At 41.0% G+C, this 22,581-nt stretch overlaps 1 protein-coding gene across 4 annotated transcripts in view; it reads left to right on the forward strand.

Moving 5' to 3' along the window:
* Nucleotides 1-20,470, forward strand: part of MB21D2 (Mab-21 domain containing 2) — a 116,433-nt gene extending 95,963 nt beyond the window's left edge. For 3 of the 4 annotated variants that reach the window (XM_025876610.2, XM_073895539.1, XM_073895544.1), the window contains one exon: nucleotides 17,586-20,469. In XM_025876610.2, the coding sequence (XP_025732395.1) occupies nucleotides 17,586-18,850 (1,265 nt within the window). In that variant the 3' untranslated portion in view covers nucleotides 18,851-20,469. Of the gene's footprint in view, nucleotides 1-17,585 lie in introns of all 4 variants that reach the window. The other variant, XM_025876617.2, reaches the window with a different exon arrangement.
* The last annotated feature ends 2,111 nt before the right edge of the window (nucleotides 20,471-22,581 follow it).

The raw sequence follows: 22,581 nt of genomic DNA on the forward strand, positions 1-22,581 counted from the left end.
CTTAAAAAAAAGAAAAAGAAAACCACTGTGGTAACAAGACAGAATCTATTCCATATCCGTGATTTCACTACCTTCTGCTTGTATATCAAAGTCATCAGAGAACAGAAAAGATGGTATTAAGCTAAAACTGACTATAAAAATTAGTACATCTGTCTTTTTCTCTTCCATTTCCCTCCCACCCGCCCCACCTAGTCCCTTCCTCCATCATCCTACCAACCAAGTACATTGTGGTAACTTTTCATTTAAAGTGTATTCTGTTCCTTACAAAGCTGCCAGAGTTTGTCATGAGCTTTCATTCTTTCAGCCCACCTTACCTGACACTTACAAAGCATGGGGAAACAAACCAAAAGAAAAGAACAAGGAGGGAGGGAGATAGTTGAATAGACAAATACTGTTATATTTCTTTTTTAAAAAGTGTCACATGCTCAACTAAGACCAGTGTTCTTTATTGACCCAGAGAAGTGTGAACAGATGCAATTTTAAAGAGAAAATTCCATTTTCTCAACATCTGCAAATTTCTAGAAACCGTATTGAAAGCTTTTTGAAACTTTGTCTCCACCAAGCCTCATAATAGCCTTGTGAAAGAAGTGGTAGTATCCTCATTTAAAAAAAAAAAAAAATGAGGAAACTAAAGTTTCAGAAAGGCAAGTAACTTACCCGAGTGTCACATAGCTAATAAATCATGAAGCAAGTGTTCACATTCAAGCTTTCTGTATCCTAAATTCATAATCTCTCTGTCACGTCAGCCACATTATCTCAGGCATCTTTCTTTTTCCATGTGCCTTTTTCATCCCAAAGCTAAGGAATTCTGTTAGTGGATGTATGACATCCCACCACTTGAACAGGCTTGCCACAAACAGCATGTGGGCATTTTGGATTCCTCAGTGAGTAGTACTGTTCTGAAACCCAAATCCATTTATGACTCACTTTGAAATCATCTCAGTACAATCAAGTGTGAATTAAAAATTATGTCCAGGGCGCCTGGGTGGCTCAGTTGGTTAAGCGACTGCCTTCGGCTCAGGTCATGATCCTGGAGTCCCGGGATCGAGTCCCGCATCGGGCTCCCTGCTCAGCGGGGAGTCTGCTTCTCCCTCTGACCCTCTTTGCTCTCGTGCTATCTCTCATTCTCTCTCTCTCAAATAAATAAAAATCTTTAAAAAAAATAAAAATTAAAAAAAAATAAAAATAAAAATTATGTCCAATCTATCCAATCTTCAGGCCTTTTTCTTCTTACTTTTTTGGTTGGAGTCAGTCCAATAACTGTTTAAAAAAAAGAATGAAAGAAAGAAAATTAGGAATGCCCGACCTCTAGTGGAAACACTGCAGACTTCCTGTGGTTTTGCTGGAGGCCTTCTCCAGACCACTGGAATTCTGGAATTTCTGATCTGAAAGCTCCTCTCAGGATAAGACTTGGGTCTGTGCACAAAGACCATTTTTGTCACTACCTTAAAAAGGGGGTTTCTGCATCTCAACTTCACCCTTTACTTGGGTTTGAGTCTTTTAATGACCTTTCTCAAGCAAGCACCATCTCTTAAAAAGAATTCTTGTCGTTTAATCTTTTTCCCACTTAACTATAAATCCTCATCCGACTGGATTTTTGGAAGGGACACTGTATGAATATGAGTGTCTGTATTTAATCCATTGTGTCTAAATTTGCCTTCGGGTCAGTTGATAGCTTTGGAAATTGTACACTTCTATTCAAACTGTGTAATCTTTGGTTTCGGGGATGAAGCTATAATTGTGCCCATCACCACAGGTTTTATTGCTTGGCTGCCAAGTCAGACCCACAGCCGATACTCACTGACCCACCTATATGCTCCCAAGTGAGGAGTGGCGTGTGCCAAGAGCCCTTAAGGATTCTCAGTTGATTACCCAATTGCTTTGTCCAAATTTAAGATTGAAGTAGAGGACAAAAATCAGCCACTATCTGATAGGTGGGGAAAGATCAAGGGCGTGAAAAAAGAAACTGGAAGAAATCTAGCAAAAAAAACAGATCTCCTTCATTCAAAGCAAAATGAACAAGTGGGGGGTTGCAGATGTTAACGAATCCCCGAGACATGAGGAATTAGAGATGTCCTATCTTTCCTGAATCTCAAATACTGTCATGTTTCCAAAAGTTTCATCAAAATTATGTCTTTCTTGATTTGAAGAATAGGTAACCTCAGCTCTTAAAGATTTTGGAGAATTACTGGGACAGCAAACCCCTTCCTCTGAAAAGCTTTGCCTTTGAGTCCTTGCAGTTAAACTTCTGCTTAGAAGTTGAGGGAGGGAGCAGACAGTCTCAATTTTTTTTTTTTTTAAGCATTTCAACATTGCTAGTTTAAAACACATATGTATCCTCGGAGATTATGTTTCAGTCCCAAGTGGGGCCTGGGGACCCATATTTTTCACAAACTCCTGGTTAGAGACCCACCTATGGAGTGGAGAGAGCCCTGGATTGAGGATCAAGATTTTAAATTAATTCCTAGCACCTGTGGCAGATGTCCTGCTGTGTCACCTTGGCCTTTTGGGCTTCAGCAACCTGATCTGTCCCCTGACAGTTGGAGTATGTAACCTTGAAAGTTCGATCTGGTTCTAGTCATCGATGATTCATCATTCTTTGTGTGGGGTACACACATACAACCTAAACTTCGTCCGCAGGAGCCCAAGAGTCCGAACAATAATCTTCAACACTACAAAATTAAAAAAAGAAAGAAAGAAAGAAAGAGCCCTCTTATTTCGCCCTTAATAGCCACCATGTGAGTCCACAATTCCTGGCTAGAATATTGAATCACCCTTTTCAACCCCACACCACTGACCCTTGCCCCATTTTTTGATGGTTGGAAGACAAGTAGAAGTAAAGAAAAAAGTCATCTCTCAAAATATCAGTTTCCCACTTCATCATTAAGAGATTCACTTTTTGACTTTCTCTTTGACTTTCCCTTCTTTATTGTGTGGGCGTGGATTTAGAAAACTGCAACAATTTGACCCCCTTTCAAATGATCTACTCATGCTTTTAAACTGCCGATTTCAACCTCCGCACAGGGCTTTGGCTGGTTGTTTTTTAAGTCTGACTTCTTTTGATGTGAACGTTTCCCAGCTCGAACAATAAAGTATGTTTTTACCCAGATGCTGAAAGTAATTATCAGGTAGACAATTGTGGCTCTGAAGTAGATTCTGCTCTTTTATTAGTCTGTCACACTGTCAGTACTTTTATTCTATGTCTGTTTTGCTTGGAAGTACTTATTTGATCCCCTAATCCTTCCTTAAATTATAGGTATGGGTGTAGTTGTACCAATCCGAACTTTGGTGCGGAACATTCTGCTTTTATGTAACTTTTAAGACTTGTTAACAGAGTTATTTTTTGAAATGCAGATTTTTAGGATGTTACTACTTGGTTGTTTGGAAACTTGATTGAGGGTATTCGTATTTGAAGTAAGATTTATTTAAATGAAGATAAAGACAATGTAGTAAAGGGGTCATGATTAATGTATTAGGCATTACAGCAACAAGCCATATGGAAAATTGATTAATAACTATTGACACTTAAAGCCGAGTTATCTTCTAGGAATGATCTATGTTTATTTTGCTGGGGTAGATAAAGAAAGAGGGCATGTCATCAATAACCCAGCCGGTGTAGACATAACTAAGACCTCTGGGTATATCATCTGTCGATTGCCCCTAGCAGAGCAGGCTTTACATTTTGAGCCCTTTCTTGAACTTCCTGCCCGCCCTGCAACAAACCAGTTAGTAACCTGGTAAGGAATCCAAATGACCCAACTTTCCTTTCTTGAAGATTATGGAGGGTGGTCGGACTAGTTTTCATTCTAATTTAGGCCAAAGAGCCATGCAGATATTTTGTGCAATTATATTGCCCAGCCACTTGGCCGCCAAGAGGCTCAGTTCTCATGTCTACGCAATGAGAACTCTGATGCTCTTCCCAGAATGACTACTGGGAACAATGAGAAAAAGACTGGGGCCATTCTTTGGGAACTGCAAAACATGCATTCATACAGTGCATACAGTGTAAATCAGTATTTGTTTTGATTTTATCGATTGAAGCCAGGTCAAAATCAATTTCCTTTTTATTAATAACCTTGTCTCCTAAAATCTTTTGGTGTACTTACTTATTTGTAGTCAGAATCCGTTTTCAGAAAGAGCGGTGCCTTAACCTCATATCATCAAGGACTATTTCCTCTACCTTCTCTATACTCCTTATTCCTGCCACCTGAAGCTTTATTCAGTGAAGCTGGGCCTTGCAAGCCTGTACCTTGCAGCAAGGTCTTCAGTATACTTTGAGAATCAGTTGTCAATCACATTACTTGTCCAGACAAAGCATCTTTTAGTCTTGGCTCAACCTAGATGGAGCCTGTGAGCTCTTGAATTACCAACAGATTTTCTCTGGGAAACCAAAAAGGCAAAGTTACGAATCCCTGGGTGGTATCTTGAATTACAGCCCTCCCCCTCCTCGGGGGGGGGGGTTGCTTGTAATACAGTCTTATCAAATCTTAGCCCCTTGCTAAGCCTGTTTTAGGATTTTTAGACCCTGGGCCCCAGCTAGAAATGCTAGGTAGATGAATAGGGCGTGGGTGCCATCTCCTGGCAGTCATTAGAAATTGCTTGGTGAGACAATCCATTTATTTACGGGATCTGTTCTTGCGCATCAAAGGAAAAATGCACTATTATCATTTTTTTAAAAAAGTAGGTATTAGACTTTGACCTTAGATCACACTGTAATTACATCGTAGCTTTTCTTCTAATTTCAGGCTATGATTGTTGGCTAAAAACTGGTGCTTTGGAAAATGTCTTAGACTTAAATTATTCCTGGAGAATAAGAGATGCCTTTGTATAGATACCATATAGTTAGTTTATGGTCAGCTCATTCACAGGGTCCTGGCTTCCCCCTGCCATCTCTTCTGTGGATGTAATAGGATTCCTTTGCTTGCAGATATAGTGGCTCTGGAGTCTTTCATTGTGTCTGGAAATGACAATGTCAAATTGGCTCTATCAGTCTAAGCATATCACCCTGCGATTTTCATCCTGGAAGAGTCTTATAAACTCCATCTTTGGGCTCTGCCATCTCTTTATTCATTCAACTGACATTTGTTGAACTTCTGTTGTGTAAGGTTAGGAGATACCCCGGTCATCAGACAGAGGGACACTGACAGGACAACAGATAATTGATATTTGGTCTAAGCACTACACTAAAGAAAGTGTGGACAAAGGTCATTGAATGGAGAGACTAAATATGTCATTCGCAATTTTTTCCATACAGTTTAAAGGAACAGAGGCAGAATAACCCCAGGTGGAGGCTAAAAGAGAAATGTTATTTTGGCTTGTGAATTTGGTTTGACCTTTTACATATGAATAAGGCTGGTGCACTTGAACAAAGCTCCATTCTGAAGATTGGTTCCTGCAGTAAACTGGGAAGCCAGGCTTTTTCTCTTCAAACCTTACTCCCCATTGTTTCTTTGTAGTTTGAGGAAGAAATGCCTATTCCAAAGTAACATATAAATTTTCATCTCTCCAGAGTTTTCCAGAATTAGAAGAGGTTTTAGAATGTCCTTTGGGAAATCAGAATTGGAATATCAACAAAGCAGTAAATGAATAGGCAAGGTACTAACTGTAAATGCAGGGGAAAACAGGCTTGCCGAGTGAAGAAAGATGATGAACTCTGAGAATTATGCTCAGATACAGTTTTATAAGCCACATATACTAGATCTATACTTTGATTGTGGGAAAGAACAAGTAACTATCATTAGCTTATGCTTCTGTTCCCATGGCCAATTATATATCTGACGTGTTATAATTTCACCCAGAATTATCAGAGATGAGCCTGTATAGCACTGTTATACATGCATACATGCATGCACGCACACAGGCATGCACACACGCACTCACACACACGTAGGCACGCACGCAGGCACGCATACACGCAGGCACGCATGCACAGCTCCAGAAACAAGACTACCTTGGTGTAGTACTAAGAAGCACAGGTAAGGGAATAGAGCAGTTAAAACAGAGAAGAGAGAAAAGCCAATAAAATGTTTGTTACTGAGCTAATGCGCAGAGTAATCTTGTGAGAGCCTCTGGAAGTTGTGTAGAACCCATTTTAGAATTGTCTCAGCAGGTATGGGGAAGCTGGTACATGTTCACGGATTCCTGGCCTCCACTGGGTGAAGGCTGCCCCCAGTGGTGGCCATTCTTGTGCATTAAGTCCCAGGTACTTCCTGGTGGTGCTGGAGTTGAGATGGCGCTCAGGCAAAGGAGCAGAATCCCCGGCCTCGAGGAAGGAAGTTGCCCCACACAGCTGTACGAGCGGGGCAGGGCGTCAGCAGTGTCTGCTGCCCGCGTGCGCATGAGCACGCATGCGCACACACACCACACATTCGTATATTCACACACATTGGAAGAGAGGTAGCGTAAAGTGAAGTCAATAATAATAATAAGCAATGATTATTAATTTTATTTAGATATGAGAATGGTGGTTGCATTTTTAAAAAGGTTTTTAGCAGTTAGACATATATCGTGAAGTGTTTAGGGCTGAGATGATATGCCCGGGATTTACTTTAAAATATGACAGCAAAAAATAAGTAAATTAAAAATTAAAAAATTGGGGGCATAAAAGAAACGGCAATGGCAACCATAATTGTTGAAGCCGGGTGATGGCCACATGGTGACTTGTTATTTTATCATCTTTGCTATTGTGTTTGTTTGAAATGTTCAAAAGTAAACTAATTTTAAGACGAGGTCGTCGCTGGCCAATGATGATTTTAAAATCCTCTAGAGGGGCCTTCTTTATATACATTGGGATCATTTTGAGATGATGTAGCAACACTAGGTATCACAACCATAAAGTCCAGTTTTAATCCACCGTGTTGTATTTTCTTAGGCTGCTGGGTCGCAAGCAGGATATCTCTTCATACAAGCTCAGGGATACCAGTTGGTTTTTTGTTTTTGTTTTTGTTTTTTTTTGGTGGGGGAGGGGGCTGTGTTTAGACAGGGCACAGAATTCCTCAAGTTTCTTTCCCGCTCTTGCTTTCTTGCTTTCTCAGTGTGTCTGAGCGTAGTTTTACACAGAGAAGAGAGGTGACTACGGTAGATACTGTGTCCACAGAGGAAAAAGATGTTCCTGCTTTCAGAACTCAGAAAGAACTTATGGCTTTGTGGTTCTGACTTCCTGTGGTCATGACGTTCTCAGCCACCATCAATCTGGCTCCCCAACCTAGTCATAGAAATTTAGGGTATTTGACTTTAAAATGAAGGCTTCGCTGTTAGATTAAAATCCATAAGTTAGACTGTGCATCTAAATAGATGGGAACATTCTCAGAGTTTGTCTTGGGGTCCTGAAAGAATGCCAAGGATGTTGTTGTGATGAAAACACTTGTGGGATGCTCTCTGAAAATGGCCTAAGAGTTGAGTGTGCAATACATACACGTGCATGCACACGTAGCTATGTGTCACAGCACTAGATAGCTTTTTTTTTTTAGTTATTTATAATCATGCCTTTCCTATGATCCATGACCCATTTTGCTCATGCACTTCATTCCTCAGGGATAGCTAAAATCAGCTATTCATCTGCTTTAGAAATCATTTTGTTCCAAAATAGAATCAGTTTTATTTTTAGATAGAGAAATAAGCTTCCACTATTTCCTATAGTGTCGTACATGGCAATTTTAAAGGCTTGAAGATATTAAATTGTTTGTTCTCTTAGAAGAGCACTCTTAATACTAGAAAGGAGCATGGGATAGTGAAAAGAGTATCGAATCAACTTAAATTTGGATCCCAGCTCAGCTATCGTGACCATGAACAATTTATTTGACTTATTTATCCTGATTTCCTCATCTGTAAAATGGGGACAATATTATGTACTTGAAAGTGCCAAGAACATTGGATGAGATAATAGGTAAAACATTCCACTTGTGCCTTAATGCATAGTAGAGCCAATAAATGTTTGTGCCCTTCTCAGAGAGCCTTTGGCATGAGATATGCATACTTTGAAAATGTGCTCTATGAAGTCAGTGCTTCTTTTGCCATTATGTATTATTGTTAGTACTGTGCTCACTCCCCTTTTAACACTGGCGGAGTTTAGAGGATGTGACCGCAGCTGGGCTGCAGGTTAAAAATGCAGATGAGTAAACTCAATGAGAGAGAAGAGTGGCATCCAGCATGATGCGCCCTTGGATTTCTTACTGCCACTGTCTCTGGGCCCCCATGGCATGGCCAGAGGTGGCTTTAGGAGTCTGTGTTGTAGTTGTCTGTCTTTAGTAGTAGCTTTTTGTGATGAGTGGCCACCTTAGAAGACATCTATACTCAGACTCCATCACATGGCTGTATTTCTAGTCTCCCGTTCCACCCCACAGGATTCTGATTGATCATCTCTTGGGACAGGAAATGCCCACTCTCCACTGGCAGCATTGTCAGAAAATTCTACCTGATAAGACAGGTCTTTCACTGACACATGAGAGAGACTGTTTCTCTCTCTGTCTTCTCCTTACTGGAATCCCATAGATAAAGCCCATTTCTTTACCAGGGCGACTCATCAAATATTTGAAGGTGGGTCTCGTGGCCTTCTTGAATTTTCTGTTCTCCAGGCTAAATGATTTGCACTCCTCTTCCTCTTCTGTGTTTTGGCTAGGATCTTTATTCATTTCCTTAAGTGTTATTATCTCAGCTTGTAATTATATGTTCATTAGTGTATGATTATTTGATTAGTGTGAGAGCTCTTCACACTGCTCATCAAATATTTCTGGCTCTCTATCTTCCCAGCCAGAGGGAGAATTGCACTTTCTTCCCTGGGGTGAGGTGAGACGATGTGACTAGTTTGGGCCAGTGATTTATGAATGAAAATGATATCTGTCATTTCCAGGCTGGAGCACTTACCTGCTGAAAAGAGATTCTCTAGGGCTTTCTTTTCCTACAGGAGAGTAACTGTGAAGTTCTAAATAAGGGTTGCTCTATCCACCTGGGTCCTGGATTAAGAAAAGAGGAGCCCCCAGCCAACCCCAGATGGTCACAAAGCCTAAATGAAAAAAGACTTTTGTTCCTGTCACTTAGGCTTTAGCTTTGTTACTCAACATAACTACTTCTCTCCTGACTGATACAGTTATATCTGGCTTTCTCACTGCATGAGAAGCATTATGCAGTGAAGGCTGTGTGTTTCTCTTCACCATCTAGCATAGTTCTGGCTCAGAGGAGGCACTAAGACTCTGTGTCGCATGCATGAATAAATTAAACCTGAGTTTTGAATCTCATCTCCATCATTTCTGCCAGTTCCTGAACTTGGCTTACTTCGTTATTTCTCTTCTGAAATGTAGACAGCCGTCTCCCCCAATCCAACCCAGCTTTCCAGTTTCAGAGAAGTTAAATGGTTTGCGTAGCATAGACATCCTCAGATGGGAAAGGAATGCAAACCACACCCAGAGGGGATCACAAGCAGAGGCGAATGGGGCACAGCTGACTTGATTCTGAACATCATCACAAGCTTATTGCTTCTTCTGCAGATCAGCAGAAAGGTGATCTGGTCATCATTGATACATTTCTGTATCCTTAGATAGCTATTTAATACCATATTGGCATTACACTTGCTGTCCACTGCTTGTTGTTTTTATCTTTCAAGAATGAGCCCTCTAAAGTGAAGACTCCTTGTAAATTGACAATATGTAGCTTTCGTGCCCTGTTGTGGCTGTGGGAAGCTGGTAAGTGGGACTAATAAGATGCCCCTTTGGGTCTTGCCATTAAGTTCTGATTGGCAGAAACCATGAGTTTTTACACTGTCTTGAGAACTAAATAGAAAAAAAAAAGCCAAGACTTATGAGATAGGGAAAATATATTGATAATGTGTGTTGTGTGCATGTGCTTAGAACCCTCTCTTTATTGGCTGCCAAGTAGGTATCAGAGCACATGCTAAGTAATTTGGTGTGCATTTTCTTGTCTTGTCCCTGTGACCACCCCACCAAATTTAGTTGTCATTCCCAACTTCATTCCCCAGCTGAGGCCCAGAGTGGGTTAATTATGTTGGTCATGGGTGGATCGGACTTGAATCCAGGCCTAACTCATGCTCACTGTGATCAAAATAGCTTAGTAGACCTTGATAAAGCCCACCAATTTTTAGAACTTTAATTTTTAAAAAAGAAAATAATGAAAAATTAGGCCTTTTTTTCACTCTGACTTTTGAATTATTACTAAGTGATCTTATAGATATGTGCTGACAATATTTCATATTATATTGTGCAGCAAAATCTATGATCCCCAAGATATGGTTATTGGGGCATTGGAGTTGATGGAAACCATCGGTACACTCAGCAAGCAGTTACCTTCTGATTCCAAGATCTGTGTTGCCACTGCGGTGATAAAACCTGACTATAGGAGCTTATGGATGATTGACTGTGACAGTATCTTCCATTTGCTGAGCTTCTTTGCCAAATACTGTGTCAAATGCTTTATATTGTTATCCTATTTAGGAGGGAAGTAGAGCCCACTATTCAATAGGCATAGAAAGTGCTAATGTAAGAATTCAGATCGAGGCCCTGCATAGGGGCGTGCAGGTTATTTATTCTGCAGGGCACTCGTTCAGAAGGAACAAGAAAGGGCTGGAATCCAGCCTGCCCTCTACTTGCCAAGCTGTGCGCCATGCCACACGATGGCATTTATCAGAGGAAGCATCTGTAGGCTAGCGGCAGCCTGAGTGCAGCGAGGGGAGAGCATACTCCATTCATTTCCCTTCATCTAACATGTTTTGTACACCTCGCATGTGCTAGAGGCTTTAGACTGGTTTAGTTAAATCTTCAGAACAACTCTGTGGAATAGGTGTTGTTTGCTCTTCCAGTTTTATAGGTGGTGGAGAAAGGGGAAAACACATGGGGAAAATGGGCGAAATATCTACCATGTGCTTAGACATTTCATATCAACTCCAAAAGAGTGGTTTTATGGTTTGTTTGTTTTAAATATATGAAGAATTGGAAGCTCAAAAAGGTTAAGTAACTTGTCTGGCTTACTTAATGACAAACCCAGATTTAAACCCAAGCCTGTCTTATTCCAGTGCTCTCGCACACATATCTGTATTGAAACAAGGAGAGATCAAGCAAGGGAGACTCCTTTGAAGAGTCATCTTTTGAATCAGACCTATGGCGATATATATTTGATCAATAGATCATTACCAGGGGCACCTGGGTGGTTCAGTCAGTTAAGCGGCTGCCTTCAGCTCAGGCTCAGGTCATGATCTCAGCATCCTGGGATCAAGCCCTGCATCAGGCTCCCTGCTCAGTGGGGAGTCTGCTTCTCCCTCTACCTCTGCCCCCCAACCCCTATTCCTGCTCTCTTTCTTCTCTCTCTCTCTCAAATAAACAAAATCTTAAAAAAAAATTATAGGTCATTACCATACATGAGTTAATCAGTTTTCTAAAAGATTTAAATAAGATTATATGCAATTGTCTCAGAAATTATGGCAAATAAAACAGGTTCTTTGCCCTAAGAATATATTGCTCTAACTGTTAATATTAATGATCACTCAGCAGGTATTGAAAAAGCTGAGAAGTTCCATTGGTGTCTTCCTTCTCTATTTCCTGTGTCTTATAGTCCATTTATTTTGGAGTAATACTAATAGCTTCTTAGAAGACATAAGGTCTGCTCTTCCTTATGATAACTGTGGGTGCTCAGACATGTTCTGCTTGTCCAAGGTCACACCACAGCTTTGACCAATGAAAGCACAAAGTGACACTTTGCCTTGAGACCCCCTGCTGCTTCTCTTTCAGACCGTTCTGCATTAATGTCAAGTTCCGTTGTTGTCATAAGGAAAGCAATAGGTTTATGCCATTCTCACCTTTGCAACAATTGTGGGAAAAAGACAGTGCTGTTAATCTGTCACTAGGGCTGTGTGTCCTTGAGTGAGTTATTTCTCCTTTCTGAACCTCAGTTTTTTCACCTGCAAGGTGAGGGATTCTACATATATGATTTCTGGCCACAAATGAGGAAAATACTAAAATCTTCCCCAAATGGGAGTCATTAAAAATCCCATAGATTGGTGCCTTTCTTAGAAGGTGGCCATGCCTACTGCTCAGGTTGTCAATAAGCTTGACAAAAATATTTATTTCTTTGAAGTAGAAATCAGTTTTTATAGGAAGGTTTTATAGTATTTATTAACAACCAATAGACTGTTCCCCAAGGAGATGTATCCGAATCGCAGAAGCACTTTGTCAGCATCATCCCATTCCGTACCCTTCCTACTATTGAGCGTCACCGCTGTATAAGGCACTGTCTGTCATTAGTGTGCCACATGAGTTTGGGTGGAAAAGATAACATTTTTTAATGAAATGAATATTGTCAAGATACTCAGGTCTTTTTTTTTTTTTAAGATTTTATTTATTTATTTGAGAGAGAGAGAATGAGAGACAGAGAGCACGAGAGGGAAGAGGGTCAGAAGGAGAAGCAGACTCCCCGCTGAGCAGGGAGCCCGATGCGGGACTCAAATCCCAGGACTCCAGGATCATGACCTGAGCCGAAGGCAGTCGCTTAACCAACTGAGCCACCCAGGCTCCCAGGTCTTTTTTAATCTGCATAGAAATCCTTCATATACACAAAGATATAGAGACAAAATTTATCTACTTCTGTAGCTTCAGTAGTAAGACATAAACATTTTACCTCTTTAGCCTATCTTTCTCCCCTCGGCATAGGTAACAGCTTTGTTTTGCTTTTTTATGGAATCTGTACAAGCACCAATTTCCCGTATGTACTTAGTATTTATTAAGTTACTTCCCTGAGTCCCCACATACCTACTGGAGAGAAGCTGTGAGGCTGGAAACCACACCTGGTCCATGTGTGCCCGTGTTAACAATCTGGCATTATGTGCTTGAGTGATGGCAGCTTGTAATTTGAATTCAGTGGAAATTGATAAAAGTTTTATTCACTAGAATATAAGGGTGTCAGGGACAGAGTTCCATTTTTCACTTGATATTCTAAAGATAATCAGCAAAGGACTAAGTGGATGATGTGGAAGTCGTTCCTTAAACTCGAGGCTCCAGTGTAAACAGAACCCAAGTTCCCCTGTCCCCTGCACCAAGAAACCAATCACTGAGAGAGAGTGTGCAACAAAGAAGGGTCTCTTCAAGAGGCAGCCAAATGAGGGGGTGGGAGGGCAAGCCTTAAATCCGCCTCCCAGAGGGGAGGGTCCAGGATTTCTAAAGGCAAGTGGAAAAGGGACTGGGTAATGGGGAGAGAAGCTATGGTGACTCAAAATCGGACGGAGGAAGTTACTGAGCAGGGGAGTATTAATTTCATTTCCGTGTGCTCAAAGAGGAGGCCAGAGGTCCTGATTGGCTTGGCTGGCTTTTTGATGAAATCTTGAGTCTCTGCAAAACAACAAAATTAACACTTGGTTATCACAATATCAGGCAAGAATATTAGGCTACAGAAATGTGGTGGCAGACAGCATTCCTGAGAACAAGCAGATTTGGGTAAAAGAGTTGTAGCCTGGCTTAGCTGCCCTGTTAACTCTTTAGTTACCTGTTTCACCAGTAATATTAAGGTCTTCTTAAGTAGAAACTATGAAATAAAGCAAAATCAAGGAATCAGTTACAGAAAGGGAGGCTGGGAGACAGTTTTTGTGTTTTTAAGAGCACACATATGCCCATACTTCCATGAAAAAGAAGAGACCCACCCTGGGGAATAAGGCATTTCTCCTGCTAACAAGCGCATTGTCATGTGTGATTCTTCCTTTTGTTCTCATTCATGGTTTTGGATAATTTGCTAATAGCTAAGCAGCCAGTCACTTGATATCACCCACCTGTAATTACACAGAAATCTTTGGATAAATTTAGAGATGGCACTTGTTGGAACTGGTACCCATGGCCCAAGTATATGGTTGAATTTTTTTCTCTCCTTTGCCTTTTTCCTTCCAGCCCTTGGCTGTGTTTTAGTTGCATGGCAACCCATCTGCCATGATAGCTGATGTCAGCTCATTTTCATTTAAACTTAGCCCAGGAAAGTTTTCAAGGAGGGCATTTGAGTAGAATGCTGGGCAGGCTCCAGTTTGTGTTACCAAATCATTGGTAAAACTGCAGACTAATGGGCTCAGGTGGGCTAAATGTAAATGTGGATGTCACAGGGGACTGACTAGCTTCCCAAAATATGTGGCCTTGGGGACTTTCTTTCTAACTTTTAGGAGCTTAGCAAATGAGCCTCTGCAATATTTTTTTTGCTGCTAAACTTCTCTCTGCCCCTTTTAAAGGAGTAAATGTCCAAAATTAACCAAACTCCTCATAACAGAATTTAGCCAAATACTTTTATGTCTCCTGAAGGGAGGGGCAACATTTTAACTAGGTGCATAAGCTGCATCTGGGAGGAAAAAGAATATTTTATTACTGGAAGGAATGTTCCTAGTGTATATGCTAACAAGTGAAAACATGTTAAAACTTCTTTAATCCAGTAGAGGGCAGAAGGGAGTTTTAGCTTTTTCTTACCTGGTGATTATCCAAACCAAAATTGACAGTCCAAGGCAAAATTCAGTGGCATGTTTGTAAATAAATTCTACCCAGCTGGTTAATGCACAACTTATTCTGGTTGTCTAGACAAGTCCTTGCTGGTATGCTCAGAGCCAGTTTGATCCTGTCTAGGGCAAAAAAGAATGTACAGAGTTTTGAGTCATGTATGCCTAAGAGGGAATACTGATGATATGGCATCCAAATTATAATACCACTTCTGATTTATTCAGATCTTACTTATTAATCATAACACTTTTCAACATGGTTCCTATGTGTATTTATGACACCAAATGCTAGAATTTAAAAATATTTGAACTAATGATAAATAATTTCATTATCAAACATTTATCTTTGAAAGAACTACCTATTTATGAACCTATAATATAGTGAAAACCATTTTCCCAACCTACCCTGGATTCTGAGAAGCAAATCTTATCTTAATACTTGGAGTGGTAATATTTGTTACAATTGTAAAGATGAGCTTAATACTGAAACATGACAATTGAGAAATGAATCTTGCTTTTGGTGTTTATGATAACTTTCAATCCTTGGTTACTAAATTTGGTTTTTGAAAACCACTTTTAAAAGAAAGATAAATTTTCCATGCTGACTTTATAGTGAAGGCTTTTTTTGCTTGTTTAGAATATAGGGTCTTAGATTGGGTTCCTCAGGAAGCAGCCCTTCGAATGGAGTTAGGATATTTATTTATTAAAAACATTTATTTGAGAGAAAGAGTGCACGTGCGCACACACATGCATGAGTGGGGGGGGCGGAGAGAGGGAGAGAGAATCTCATACAGACTCCCCGCTGAGGGCAGAGCCAAATGCTGGGCTCCATCCTACAACCCATGAGATCATGACCTGAGCTGAAATCAAGAGTTGGACACTCAACCAACTGAGCCACACAGGTGCCCCTAGGATATTTATTAAGCGCCCCCCTGGGATCAGCCACTGTGGAAGGTAGGGACCTAAAGCGGGATCAGGCAGAGGGAGAAGTCAGGTTTCTTTGCAGGCCACAATGTCAGCCTTAGCTGACCCCCTGGGAACTCTGGATTTGAATAATTCTTCGGAGTATCCTGAACCGGGGCATTCTCACATCGATGTGTATCCCCCACCCTCACCCCAAACACAGGACATGACTGTGGTTGAGCTGACTTTTTGCAGCCAATCCTTAAGGGGATTGCGTTGACAGATTCCCAGCCACTGAGACAAGAAGTCCTTTATTGAGAAGGGTTCTGGGTGGCATAGCACAAGGCATGTAAAAAACAGCCTCAGAAGTCAGGTACACTGGATTCTCTTTCTGACTAATTGTGGATTCTTTAAAGTTGGATAGTTTTTGATTGCTTTAAAACAAAAGTGATAGTTTGCTATATTTCTAGCTATATGTAAGGAAATGGTACTAAATAAGAATTTTTCATGGTTAAGATGGCTTGGAAAATAGGATTTTAAAGAATGAAAAGAGCACATTTTTATTTCATTTGAGTATTAAATTCTGAAATAAAATGGTAGCATAAACACATACACAAGACTTATTTATTTGTATTGGAGTTATCCTATGAATAATAAGCTTATGTTGATTAAAAGTAATTGCGGTGAATAAGGGAATTGTAGTTTGCGATAGTTCTTTGCGATCTTTGGGGAAAAGATTAAATACGCCACAGAGAGTGATGCTGGCAGGGAGGGGACATTTGTATGTCAATGGAGCAGTCATTTCCATTTAGTCCATAATTATTTAAGCTCTTCATGGTTAAGTCCCATTAATTCCTTCTGTTTGTTCCTTTGCCATCCAGTCTTAGCTCCAGTTGTGCACCTGCTGGGTGCAGAGCCTAATGCCTGCCTAATACAGATTTGAGACGTGGTCCGTGCTCTTAAAGAGCTCATGTTAGCGTCCAAAAATCACACTTTTTATGTCACCACCAATCTTACCAGAACACATACCATTTGGGAAGATATTAAGCTCATGGTACAAGAGATGAGTTTTCTAAAATTTAGCATTTTTTTGGAAAGCTCCAGTTTTTTTCATTATCAATAAATATTTTAGTTGTTTTTGCAAAGACAGGCTAACTTTGTTCATTTTTTAATGAAAATGTCTAGCAGATACCCAAGTCTGAATGCCCATAATTGATCAGTTGTTCTTTAAAGCAAAAATGGTCTTCCATGAACAAAGCCACTAACTTAGCTCACAACTCCAACACGGGCGCTTTCTTGAAGACAGCTTTTGTATTTCAGTATGAGGCAGAAGTGCTCTATGGTCACTTGCCATTTTGTTGCACAGAACACTAGAAAGGTTGCTCTAGAGTTGGGATTTAAGAAAAATTAACCCATTTTTCTTTTCCATTAGGGATTTTCTTCAGTGCAACTGAACTTTTTTTTTTAATGCTAGTGCATGTCATCAATAAAGAGTCCAATGACTGCCATTGTAAGTTTGGTGCCACTATCTTCACGAATGCCTAGCACTTTGACCCGCCATTTGCTTTTATCCCATCAAGTCAGTTCAAGTTTCAACACAGTAAACAAGGCTAATAACGTGTTAGTGTTATTATGGAAAGAGTTGTGACCTCACCACCCCCTGACAGTGCCCCACATTCAGTGTCCACAGCCCACACTGAGAATCGCCAGGATAGAGGAAGGTTTAAACAGGAAGAGCCTAGGGGTGGGAGGCTGTTTGGGCAAGAGATAAAAGAGCCTGGCTTTATATGATGGCAGCAGAGATGGAGAACAGGGAAGGAGTGAGAAATGTCACAGGGGTTATATAGATAACATTTGGCTGTAGAAGCCAACAAAACTTGAAGCTTACTGAGGTGTTCAGCTTGAATGACCTAGTGGATGGCAATGCCACTAACCAAGGTGATGACCGGGGGAAGAAGAGCCCCGGTTTATGATTAAAAAAGATACTGCTCTTGCCACAAGAGAAAATCTGTCATAATTCTCCCACTTGGTAAAGGCTGTATTCTATCACCGATGAGAAAGAACAAAGTATACTGCTGACTAGGCCCGTGTAGCAGCCTAAAGTCTGATTTTGTACTTCTAATGAATAGTGGGTCTGAGAAACTCAACATGTTCAATTCTGATGCAAAGGACTCTGCTGTCTGTGTTTCTTGTAATAGTGTTTTCTCTTTTCTGTTTCTAGGAATGGTGCAAAAGCTGGACCAAAAACTTCCAGTGGCCAATGAGTACCTGTTGCTCTCTGGGGGAGTCCGGGAAGGTGTGGTGGACCTGGACTTAGATGAGCTTAATGTCTATGCCCGGGGGACAGACTATGATATGGACTTCACTCTTCTGGTGCCAGCCCTTAAGCTGCATGACCGTAATCAGCCTGTGACACTCGATATGCGCCACTCAGCCCTGTGCCACTCCTGGCTGAGCCTCCGGCTCTTTGATGAGGGGACAATCAGTAAGTGGAAAGACTGCTGCACCATTGTGGATCACATCAATGGTGCCACCAACTACTTCTTCTCCCCAACCAAAGTGGCCGACTGGTTCCATGACTCCATCAGCATTGTCCTGTCCGAGATCCAGAAGAAACCCCAGCGAGGGATGCCGAAGGTGGAAAAGGTAGAAAAGAACGGGACCATAATCTCCATCATCCTGGGTGTGGGGAGCAGTCGCATGTTGTATGATATTGTCCCCGTGGTATCTTTCAAAGGCTGGCCTGCAGTGGCCCAGAGCTGGCTCATGGAGAACCACTTTTGGGATGGGAAGATCACCGAGGAAGAGGTCATCAGTGGATTTTACTTGGTGCCTGCTTGCTCCTACAAGGGCAAGAAGGACAATGAATGGCGGCTGTCCTTCGCCAGGAGCGAGGTGCAGCTGAAGAAGTGCATCTCCAGTAGCCTCATGCAGGCCTACCAGGCGTGCAAAGCCATCATCATTAAACTCCTGTCCCGGCCCAAGGCTATCAGCCCCTATCACCTGCGGAGCATGATGCTCTGGGCCTGTGACAGACTTCCTGCCAACTACTTGGCCCAAGAAGACTATGCAGCCCACTTTTTGCTGGGCCTCATTGATGACCTCCAACACTGTCTGGTCAACAAGATGTGCCCCAATTATTTCATCCCTCAGTGCAACATGCTGGAGCACCTGTCAGAGGAGACCGTCATGCTTCACGCGCGGAAGCTCTCCTCCGTCCGCTCAGACCCAGCCGAGCACTTGCGCACCGCCATCGAGCACGTCAAGGCAGCCAACCGGCTGACTCTGGAGCTCCAGAGGCGAGGGAGCACCACTAGCATCCCCTCCCCGCAGTCTGACGGAGGGGACCCCAACCAGCCCGATGACCGTTTGGCCAAAAAACTGCAACAGCTAGTGACTGAGAACCCGGGGAAGTCCATCTCTGTCTTTATTAACCCTGATGATGTCACGAGGCCCCATTTCAGAATCGATGATAAATTTTTCTGAGCATTTTGCTGCCTTTTTTCTTTTTCCTGGTTCTAAAACTCTCATAATGTGCTGTGTGGTTTGTGATGCCGACTTTCCGTTTTTTACATATCCAGCCTAGATTGGATCTGTTAAGAACACATTTTAAGTTTCCTGGTTCTGCAGGACAGTGCAGGCTCTGAAACAGTATATTACTATTTCATATTCTGCCTCTGATTTTGTTGTTTACTTTTTGTCGGTATTGTCACACTGGTTTTGGTTTTGTTTTTTTTTTAAGGAGAACTTGAGCCATAGATGAAAATGCCCATGAATTCTCTTGCTTTTTACTGTTTCATGCTTTGTGCAAATTTGTTAATGAGGATAGGGCAAGAGATCTCTTTCTGACGCTTCAGGAGTCTTTTTTTTTTTTTTTTAAATGAGCTTTCATCACTACAGATATTTGAAAATCATCTGAACCTGGAAACTACCTGGTATGCTAGCTGGATTTCTTTCTTTTGACCAGTGACCAGAGTAGTTTCCCTCTTTCCACCAAACAATGTAGACTTTGAAAGTGATAATGCTACTAGTTGTGTTTTGGAGCAACTTCATTGAATGTAATTGTCCTCAGATCAGAACTTTGGATGGTTTGGAGGCTGTGTTTGACAACTTTCCAAACAGAATTAAGGTTTCCAAATGGTAGTTTTAGCGTGTGTAATTATTTGAAGCCTTATTTAAATCCTATTAAAGAACATACCATTATAATTGTTATTTGCACTAATGAAATCTTGGCCATTGTCAGAGTTCCAGTGTGTGTGTTTCAATATAAATTGACATCCACTGTTGAAATGCTATCATTGTTTTTTATTTAGCCCATTTCTCTCAATCAATAGAATGATTCTTTGCATTTGTTTCGTTCTCCTTTGTGGGGTCCTGTTTTGCCCTCTTTGATATTCCTGGTTCCTGCCTCACTGAGAGAAGTTTGTGAAGCTTTACACCTGCTTAGTGACCATCCAAAGCTGGAGAAAATATATACTTGATAGAGTAGGTGTCTTTGTATGTACTGCTTTTGGGGTTATAGAGGTAAGCTTTTTTTGTAAAGTCTCTTTGCTTCTACTGGGAGTTGTGGGGAAAACTGGCAGAAAGAATTTATAATCCCCAAATAGAAGATAGCATGCCTGTTCAAAAGCAGGTGTTTCTATAGAGCAGGTACAAGGACATATCTATGGGTGGTAGCTTCGTGTGGAGGTGTCTTATCTTCATGAATGAAATCACTTATCAGGTTTAGATACAGCAAGGCATTGGCTCCTTGTTTTGGTATGGACTCATGGCAAACTGTGGTGTTTGAGAGGTCAGGGGCCCTGCTGATATCTCAAAGGATGACCATGATGTCTACTATTGGAAAGGTCAAGCAACATTTTGGATTTGATCTCGAATGTCCAGACTCACAGGTTGGATTTTGGCCAATTGAAATCCGGCATATGCAGTCTTGGGTTTTTGCATGGGAATTAATGTAATGCTTATAACTGAAAATGAAATCATTCAACCATCTTAAGTCAAACACAAAATAATAAAAGAAACATACTGGCCTTGGAATTTTGTTGTTATTGCTGCTATTAGTTTGTGATCCAGAAACTGTTATTAATAATACCAACAATGATTTTCAGTAAAGTACAGCACCGGGTTTGCTATTGTCTTTCAGACCAGATGTCCATGTAGTGAACATTTAGTATTCATTTGTCCATTTCCCTAGCTTTCCTCCTAGTATCTACCTGTCTTCCACATAATCTATGTCCTTCTCATGAAATGACTCCATCCCCAGTTCCAAACATGTTATAAACCGATTGACATAACTATTTCCTTGGCCACAATGATTAGCTAGGGATTTGTCATATGATGTGAGCTATTCCAATCAGGGACATGCTCAGGATTCTAGCTTGAAATTCTGGGGAAGACGCAGGCCTCTGGATGTGGAAGACGAAGCACTTGTCCTCTGTCACTCTGATAGCTATTGTGTAATCATGACTGGAGCCAGCCTTAGGATGAAACTGACATTGTATGATACTATGGAGAGAAGAGAAAGAAAACCATGAGCCACCAGACACTGCCACCCCCTGCCACACACACACGCACGCACGCACGCACACACACACTGGATTTTCTTGTTAAATGAGTCAACATTTAGTTCTTTTATCCAGTTTGAATTTAGTTCAATTCATCAACATATTTAAACTGACATACCAAACTATTTCAGTGGATGTGTGTCTCTTTTCTTTCTGTGGATAGGTATCAGAGATACCTATTATCTAAACGGTGGTCTGTGCTATCTGACTTGATTAAGTCCAAAGAGTATCACAGCCTCTGTAACTAATAAATATGCATCTGGTAGAGTTTGTTCAGATTTATTATACTTTGACCATTATGTTACACTTCCTTGATTAAAAGAAATTGTTATAAACCGCTAAAGTAGCAAGCACATTCAAAGGCGTTGTTTCCCTTTAACGTCAACTATAAACCGCCATAACTGTGCTTTGAATTGGCCTCTCAAATACAATTAGCAACATCTACAATATTTTAAATGCTGTGTTTGCAGACAAAATTTCATTCCAGGTGTGATAAAAACCTAGTTTCAGTGATCCTTTTAGCGTGTTTTTCTTTTTGCCACATCTAGTCCTAGTAAGAACACTTTCTCCAAATTCTTGGTTAAACTTCATAAAAAAAGTCCAGAGGCTCCTGAGATCTAGTAATTTTTTTTTTTTAATTAGAAGGTGGAGGGACAGAAGGAGAGAGAGATCATGACCTGAGGCAAAATCAAGGGTCAGATGCTTAACTGAGCCAACCGAGCCACCCAGGCGCCCCCTGAGACCTAGTAATTTTAAAACTTAAATATTTTTTAGTTCTGTCAGCACCATAAACCTAGGACTCAGGTCAGGAATTGTTGAAAAATGGATAGAAATGGTATGTAGTCTGATACCCTTTCTTATCTGAAACTTAGTAAGTAATTGAATTATTAACCTACTCTCCTTACGAAGCCCAGAAGATTGGTTAAAATCACTTCTGTTTCACGTACAATAGAAAAAGCCTTAAGACTGGAGTCCTAATTTCAAAATAGTTTATAACTGATTATTTTTTGGTTGTGGGAAATTACAAGCTGCAACTCAATAGAATTTTAATTCCCTGATGAGATCTGGTTTCACATATTTCAAAAGAAGATTATTTTCTACACTCTCCCTTTCTCATTTGAAATGGAAGATCCAAAGATGCAAATAAAGGTTGGTTTCAGAGTAGAAGGAGCCAATTAGGATCAGAGATTATAAAAATAAAAATACCCCTGAGATATCTATACAGAATTATTTCAGAGAAGAGTGGCAGGCACATGTGGCTAATTTTACTTTCGGGTGGAGATGTGAGGATGCAGGGGGCAGTCTTTTGGGGCTAGTTGAAGTGACTTCTGTATCATCCCCTTACATACACGCACACACATGCACACACGCTTGCCTTCACTTCACCAGTTGGAAATTTCTCTAGACTATTTTGTAACACTTCCAGGGAGGATTAAGCACATTGGCTGTTCACAGCTAAGTGTTGATTATTTTGGATCAGATCATTACCTTGCTGAGAAAAATTTCCTGACTTGGAGTTCAGCCTTGGAAGAGACTGCTGGGAAGGAAAAGGAAGCTGGTGCTTAGCAGCAGCTGTGCGGTCCTGGGGTTAGGTGGCTTCCTGCTGCCTCAAAGCTCTGCACTGGTCTTTGGGGAAGTAGCTGAACTTCCACG

Source organism: Callorhinus ursinus, unplaced genomic scaffold (genome assembly GCF_003265705.2).
Source record: "Callorhinus ursinus isolate GAN/ISIS: 27379988/994484 unplaced genomic scaffold, GSC_fseal_2.0 scaffold1, whole genome shotgun sequence".
Classification (NCBI taxonomy): Eukaryota; Metazoa; Chordata; class Mammalia; order Carnivora; family Otariidae; genus Callorhinus; species Callorhinus ursinus.